The sequence below is a fragment of the Rhinolophus ferrumequinum genome, chromosome 9 (genome assembly GCF_004115265.2).
Source record: "Rhinolophus ferrumequinum isolate MPI-CBG mRhiFer1 chromosome 9, mRhiFer1_v1.p, whole genome shotgun sequence".
Lineage (NCBI taxonomy): Eukaryota > Metazoa > Chordata > Mammalia > Chiroptera > Rhinolophidae > Rhinolophus > Rhinolophus ferrumequinum.
The window spans coordinates 35826154-35834467 of record NC_046292.1 but is presented as its reverse complement, the minus strand read 5'-3'; the positions used below and the strand labels follow the sequence as shown (position 1 = coordinate 35834467).

At 37.9% G+C, this 8314-nt stretch overlaps 1 protein-coding gene across 16 annotated transcripts in view; it reads right to left on the bottom strand.

Moving 5' to 3' along the window:
* Nucleotides 1-5010: 5010 nt before the first annotated feature.
* Nucleotides 5011-8314, bottom strand: part of ELAVL4 (ELAV like RNA binding protein 4) — a 145695-nt gene continuing 142391 nt past the window's right edge. For 11 of the 16 annotated variants that reach the window (XM_033115374.1, XM_033115376.1, XM_033115382.1 and 8 more), the window contains one exon: nt 5026-8053. In XM_033115374.1, coding sequence (XP_032971265.1) covers nt 7684-8053 — 370 coding nt within the window. In that variant the 3' untranslated portion in view covers nt 5026-7683. Of the gene's footprint in view, nt 8054-8314 lie in introns of all 16 variants that reach the window. The other 5 variants (XM_033115386.1, XM_033115377.1, XM_033115370.1 and 2 more) reach the window with 2 other exon arrangements.

Genomic DNA, 8314 nt, shown 5'->3' with positions numbered 1-8314 from the left:
CACAAGCCTGAGTGAGATGGCCAAGAGCTTATTGCCGCATGTATGCTGACCATTTCCTCCCTCCCTTACTTGAGAGTTTTTCTGTTCTTTATATCCAGAGGAAACCACGAACCCCTCTCCCTGCTGCCAGAAAGCCCTGCCCAAGCTCTTTACCTCTGGGAACTCTTTCTAGCTACTGTTTAATTCCTATGACTCTTCATCAGTGCCAGGAACTGACATAGTTTATCTTTAATCCTTCCTTTTCTGATCAGGCATCTCGGAGACATTAAACAATTTGCCCAGGGATCCAACCCAGAGCTTCCTTTCGCCAGAGCGTGTCCTCTTTCCACCAGGCCACATTCTCTTTCCTTCCTGGGCCCCCGAATACTCGTTTCTTTCCCCACAGACTTTCAAAATTTCCTGTAATTCTCTTTTCAGCACATAAACTACTTGGCATGGCTAAATAATTGTTTCATAATTCTCATCTTCATAATAAAACTCTAAATTTCCATTCCTGGTTTTTGGTTTCCTGTCATAATCTATACTGCACAGTGCCAGGCAGAAAATAGGTGGAAGGAAAAAAAAGCTGAATATGTGTATTCATTGCTGTGTCCCTAGCTCCATGCCTGGCATATGGTAGATGTTCAGAGAAAGGATTTGAGGGTAGACAAGGCGTAAGCTGCTTCTGCCACCCCCACCCTGCCTTACCTCACAGGTATGCGTGTGGTCCATAAATGGTAGTCTCACATTGAAGGGCCCTCAGTGTGGTTTAGGGGAAAAACATTAGATTGGAGCCAGATGGTGTGGGGTAAATTCCAATTTTGCTACCTACTGTACAATCTTGGGCAAGTTACTTAATGTCTCTGAACCTGTTTTTGTCAGATGTGAAAATGGGGATTATACTGGGTGCCTCCCGGGATTGCTCTGAGAACTCAGGGGCAATACAATAAAAGGTGCTCTCACCAAGGCGATACAGGTTTATACAAAGCCTTCATCTCTTTGGAGACCCATGGGGCCGGCTCCAAGGGCAGCCAAGGTAGCTTTTGAACATTCTTATTTTCCGGTCCTATCCTCAACTCCTTTCTACCTTGATGAATTTTGGTGGTTTAAACAAACCTGTCAACAAATGATTTCATTTTCAAACATTGCTGAGCAACACTGTTTAAAATCTATCACTTTTAGTTTTTCTTCGTCAATTTGCTTATAAACCAATGTTATGGCTCTGTTGTTCCATTAAAGATTTGGGAAGGGGTTAACCCCAGACACTGTGTATTAATGTAAGTTCCCTTGTTTTTTTACATAGCAGGACACATCTCTACCTTTCATTGAGGTGAGGACCACTTATAATTATTTTGGCTCTAGTTATGATGGAATTGGCTGATAGCCAGGGTAGTTTAGCTGGGGGCTTTGCAGTCACACAGGCCTGGGTTTGACTTCTGTTTTCACCACCTACTCACTTGCAGAAGATACCAAATCTCTTGGAGTCTCTGTTTGCTCAATGAGAAAGAAGGATGCTACCCCTCACTGAGCTGGCAGAGGGACTAAGTGAATGTATAGTACCTGGCATATTTGAAAGACTTAATACGTGCTACTGCTCTTTCTAGAAATAATTTCTTAAACCTCAAGAACTTTGCTGGAAACTGCTTAATTACATGGCATCCTGGAGTGGTGTGTGAGTCCACTTTGCTTTTGAACTACTAGATTAAGCTAGGCTTGCACAGGGAAGCCTTCTATGGATTAACCTGGGGTCAGGTGATATTTAAGCCAGTTTTCATTCTGCTGCAGAAACAAAAAAGATGAGACTGGAGAAATGCTATTCCTTTAATTGAAGGAACACTTTTATGTTCTCAGGTCTATTTTAATCTTAAGTGCCGATTATGCATTATTCTCTCCTGTTAACAGACACTTCTGTAAGTGATCTGCACAAAGAGAAATACGATTCTTACATAAATACTGTACTATGAGAAATTATCTTATTACCTAATATGCCAAAAAAACTAATAAGATAAAGGAACGGTATGTGTCACTTTTGGACAATATTAAAACTTGATTTTAGCTCATCGAAATAAAATGTAATTTCCTTTTATTATTCTCTTTTCTAGGTAGAACAAAGGCAGTGAAGGGTGTAGGGATATTATACAGCTATATTCCATGAGCTCTTGTTAAAGTTGTGGAATGGATCCAGGCAGGATGGCCTCAAATTCAGACTTTAATGACTTTTCCATTTAGAAAACACACTCTTTCTGTTAATGCTGTCTGGTCAGGTATGATTTCCAAATTTGTAGGTGAAAGTAAAAAATGCCATTTTCTATTCAACTGTACAAATGCTTGCCTCTTTGTGTTTGCGTGTGTATGTCTGTTAAGGAACACATGCATAGTACCTACAGAAAGTAAAGACAAACAACGACAATAACTGGAAGTTTCCTGAATCATCTATGACATAAGGTGATCAAGTACTGAATTTTGACAAGGTTAAGGTAGCCAGACTGAGTAGGGGCCACTCAGTTTTTTTGAAAAAACTTCGTGAATTTCAAATTGACTTTTTTTTTAGATTTTATTGCGGAAGGAAGACAGGACTTTATTGGGGAACAGTGTGTACTTCCAGAACTTTTTTCCAAGTCAAGTTGTTGCCCTTTCAATCTTAGTTGTGGAGGGCGCAGCTAAGCTCCAGGTCCAGTTGCCGTTGCTAGTTGCAGGGAGCGCAACCCACCATCCCTTGCGGGACTCGAGGAATTGAACTGGCAACCTTGTGGTTTAGAGCCCGCGCTCCAACCAACTGAGCCATCTGGGAGACAGCTCAGCTCAGTGTTCAATCTTGGTTTCAGGGGGCAGGGCCCACCATCCCTTGTGGGACTCGTGGAGTTGAACCGGTGACCTTGTGGTTGAGAGCCCACTGGTCCATGTGGGAATCGAACCGGCAGCCTTCAGAGTTAGGAGCATGGAGCTCTAACTGCCTGAGCCACCGGGCCGGCTCCCTCAAATTTACTTTTAAATGTTGTTCTTTGGGGTTTAAATGTTTTATTTACAAATGAACAAATGAAATTTAAACAGGACCTGAGTTGATAAAAATTTCTGGCTATAACCATCATTTGGTTAGTGTTTGATCTTTGGTAATAGACATGAGTTGTTTTGATTCTGGTGGTGATGATGTGGAATGGTTAGACCTAAGCACACGGTTTTTTGCACTCTTCCCTTCCTATCACTTTGACAGAAATAACACTAAGTAAATGCCTTCAGCCTTCTCTCGCATGCAATTTTTCAACCAAGCAAACATAATGTACTGAGAACCTTAAAAAATTTAATAATCTTTGCGTTCTAGTGATTTGTTAGACCTTTCTCACAAACACCTACAGAAACTATATAATATTTGCTTGGAGATTTAAAGTAACAGGCTTACACTCACAGCAAGATGAATGTTTTATTAGCTGTTAGGTAGGCATGCCGTGGTGATATTGGGAAGTGATGCCAAGATGGTATAAGTAGAATGTCCTTCTATGGGTGTTTTAAAGACCTATTTAAATACTTACAGATTTTTGGGAGACTTTCAGGATAGATCTGTTGGAGGCTGGGGAATGAAGCATATTGAACTGGTAAGATTCCACCAAATTCCAATATTCTGAAACAATGTACCCATTAGCTTAAGTGCACTAAAATGACACCTTTAAGGAGCAGGAGTTGTGATGATTGGTAGTAACTAGCATAGGCTTGGCAGCAATGGTATTAGACCCTATGCACATGTTTATAAAGCTCTGTTATTCTTGGAGCAACTATTAGTTTGCCTACTTTTCTTCAGAAAGGAACATAGGGGTTTGTCTTTAAGATAAAACTAAAATAAAAACCTTTAAGTTCAACTGTATGAAGTTCAGGCTGACTTGGAGTTTTAATATTTAGCTTTGTTAATTAAATCCCAGTCTTTGCCCTGAAGTTAATTATCCTAGCCATTGAGGTAATTTAATATAATAATAAAAAAGGGGCTAATGAGAAATGGAAGAGAATCTGACTATTCCTTCATCTTCCTCATTGGGGGCATTTCCACTTCAAGTGTCAGTTTAAGGACAGTGATGTTTTATGGGGTTTTATGAATTTTCAATTAGTGAGAAAATGAAAATGAAAGACAGTAGATCATCAATGAGTGACCACATCAGGAAATCACTAAAAAGCTCATCTTTAAAGTTCAGGGCATATTTTAACATGACTTCATGATACCTTAGGCAATTTCCTCCCCTAGGCTGAGCTTAAATCATGTTCTTTATACACTGTATGAATAAGTCCTCAGTTACTGTTTCTATTCAAAGGCAAGCAAGTCAAATATATGCTGCTTTTAAGCCAAAATGAGTGCTAGAATAAAAAGGTGACCCTTGTTTAGCTGTCACTTCTAGGACAAATGGTCTGTTTCCTTAATATTACAATCAAGTTCTGCATCTCATGCTGAGGGGCTTTGCTGTAGTATCAGCCTCGGATTCAAATCCCAGCTGGAAACTTGCTAGCTATTTTAAATGACTTAATCTCATTGAGCCTCAGTATTATCATCTGTGAAAGGAGGCTAGTGCTAGTATCTACTTCTCCCAGGTTGCTGGAGGACAAAGTGAGAGAACGTAGAGGACACCCTACAATTGATGTTCTGCAAATGGCAACTCCCTTTCTTCTGAACAAGTCGCAAGTATGCTTATAAATGAATAAGAAGCACTAATGTATCATAATACCAAATGTGCCAGCTTCTCATCAACCAGGGCAGTGTTCCTCACACTGTAGAGTACCAATGATTCACCTGGGGTTCTGGTTAAACACAGATTCACATTTGGCCTGAGAGTCTGCATTTTAACAACTCTCAGGTGACGCTGATACTGCCGGTTGAAGACCACAGTTTTAGTAGCATGGAAATAGGGCAATGAATTCTGAATACTGAGTTGACTTTGCAACTTAGCAAAGCAGAATTTTACTCTACCTTTTTTGTTTGTTTAACGATAAAAATATTGGGGAAAGCTGAAGATGCTACAGAAAAAAAAGTTTGAATAAACACATTTAAAAATCTGGGAAGCTCAAATCCATTCTACGCACTTTCATTTATTGTCTGGACAGATAAAGTACAGATAAAATAATTCAAACACAACAAGATTATGGGAAAAGAAACATTTACAATACTTTCCCTCAGAAATCATCTAAACTAGCAAGATTAACATGAAGTCATTCATTATAACTAAAGTATACAACTGCCTGGTCCTAACATTTTTTTTCCTTTTTTTTTCCCCCAAGTGTGAACACATTATAGAGAAGAGATTTTGGCATGCCTTTCCCACTAATGCTTAGCAAACTCATCAACATTTTGCCAGCAAACTGCGTTCATTCATAGCAGATGACATAAAAAGGTTTCCCTGAATGTTGAACGAGTGTTCTCTGAACTGAAATTTGGTGTTTTTTTTTTTTGTTTTTTTGTTTTTTTTTTCAAAACTGAAAAGAGGAAAAAAAATAGAAAAAAAATTTAAAGGAGGAGTCTATGATGCAGCCTTGGTTATCGTTATCTGTCTACACTACGACTACTACTACGAGTTCACCTCTTCAGTGTGAAAACAACAGTTCTGTCTACATGCACTTAGTGGGTTCAGCATGGGAAAAAACGCACAAAATAAGCACAAGTTATAAATAACCATAACGTTTTATTACCATTAAGACTAAACTTGTATTGAAAAGATTTTATATAACAAGACAAGAAAAGCAATAGCAAATTTAACTATCAACTAGATTATGCATAGCGAGTAACTGTTTCTATTACCCAGGGAAGAGCATGAACCCTTGTATTTTTTTTTTGTTTTTGTTTTTGTTTTAAATATATAACCGTACAAAGCACAAACATACTAAAATGATCAGTGCACTGGACGTGGGAGAATGCTCCCTCAGTCATTTTGTTCCCTTAGCTCTGTTTTGTTTTCCCCAATCTGAATTACATTAAAATAAAGACCCAGTGTTTTTTTTTTTAATTTTTCTACTGTGCAGTAAGAAAAAATATTCACAACAAACATGACAATATATTAAACAATAGTTCTACACAAGTTACCTTGATACCTCTTTAAACTGTCACTTAAATATCATAAGAAAACATTTTAAGACATATACAAACGAAACTAGCCAAGTGTTACAACTTATAATAAATTAACCCAAAGAAAAAATAACTTTATATATATATATTTATATTGTATATACACATACACACACAACAGAATGACACAATAATATGCTTCTTCCCATAGTTTAAGTAAACAAATAAGTAGTCTAGCCAATCTAGCTATATTTGATCTCGGCCATAGGCATCATCACATCAGCGATTAAATAAATAAGTGTTTCAAGCAACATAAACAGTGTTTCAAATGTACCAACACAGCCCAATTCTATCAGCATGGGCTACGAAGTGAATTTGAAAATTCCTTAATGAATTGAAAGCAAATGTTATCTTTTGTTTTCCTCTCCTAAACACATTACATTTAACTATGATACTAAGATATGTAAATAATTTCGTAGCACCTACTGCTCAAACTAAGGAAGTTTTAGATCAAAAGGAAAATTTAATTTTTGAAATTTTTGTTCTGCTGACATCCCATACTGATGACTTAAAGAAAAACTGTCTTTCAACTCATCTCCTTGCTTTTGGGTTTTGACTGTGGGGAACTGTGGTACCCTGGGTAGAACGAACACTCCTTTCCCCTAGTAATTAATAATTTTCTTTATTATTATTACATGCTATGAAAAGATATGAAGATCATCTGTTTATAGCCCATCCTTCAAAAAACAGTCTACGAATCCAGTTTAAAACACACATCTGATCTCTAAAAAGTTACCAGTGCAGTATGAACGCGACAAAGTTGTCAATTTCCCCTAAATTAGCCAGTCAAAATATTTTTTTCTCAAATCCAGATTCTCTTGTAAAAATTCTTTATATTTTATAAAAATAGATTTTTCTTGAAACCCATTTTCAGCAAAGAGACCACCTCTTTGGCAACAATGTTAATGTTATTAAATTGTTAATGTCATCAGGTATCCCCCTGGCCCCCATCCCCTAACAGAAGACTGTTTTAGTTCACATGATATAAAAGAAAAAAGGAAAAATAAAAAAATTTGCAAAAGTTTTTTTTTTTTTCATTTTTGCAATTTTTATTATTCCTCTTTAATTTGTGTGGGGTTTTTTTTTTCCTTACCAATCTGATTGGATCAACATTTTGACAAAAAAGAAAAATCTTTTTTTTTCTTTCTTTGAATCCCATTACTTTGTAAAAATTGTTTTGTTTTTATTATTATTTTTTTTTTTGTTTTTTGTTTTTCTTCTTCAAATGAGCGAATGGTCATCTTAAAAAGACCCACCTTCAAGGAAGGTAGTAAAGTTAGCTGGCTGGGTAAAAATCCCTGCACATTGCTATCTATGTATATTATATTCAACAACGACAGCTATGAAAGAACATTCAATGCATCAAAGATATTTTTTTGTTTTTTTTTCTTTTATTCTAAGCATTATAAAATCCTTTCCTGGTACACCTCAGGATAACCCAATGTTTTAATACTTAGGCAACACTGGCTTATAAAGTCCATGGTTGAATATAAGCCTGGAAAAGTTTGTTTCTCTCTCTTTTGTGTGTGTGTATGTATGTGTGTGTGTGCGCGCATGTGTTTTGTTCGTATATATTTATATATATATTTTAATAATTAAGGATGGGAAATTCAGGATTTGTGGGCTTTGTTGGTTTTAAAGGAAACTTGCAATACTCGGTCTCCCAAGCGGTACCCGTTGAGGCTGGCGATGGCCATGGCGGCCTCGTCATAGTTGGTCATGGTGACAAAGCCGAATCCCTTGCACTTGTTGGTGTTGAAGTCGCGGATGACCTTGACATTGTTCACTGCGCCAAAGGGGCCGAAGAGCTGCCAGAGGACACTCTCATCCGAATCAGGGGACAGGTTGTAGACAAAGATGCACCAGCCTGTTCCTGTGTGACCAGGGATGTTCATTCCCACAAGGCTTGTCATCCCATCAATGGTGATTGGGGAGAACCTGGGGGGACAAGCAGAAGGGGGGACTGGTCCAGACATCAGTCTGACCAAGGATAACACAGAGATGCACAGACACAGACACGGGGCAGAGGGCTGAGTGAGTGTTTGCAGGAGAGTCATCAGGGTTTAAAAACCAAAATGCAAAAACTAATGTCTGTGGCATTTCCACTGATGGGAATGGCTAGACTGGCTAAGGCACTTATATGCCAAGAGAAAGGCCTAGGTCAATTCCTAAAAACCACAAGGAACTCCCAGAGAGCAAGGCTCTATCAGTCTATCCAGCTATATGTTTATAAGGTATCCC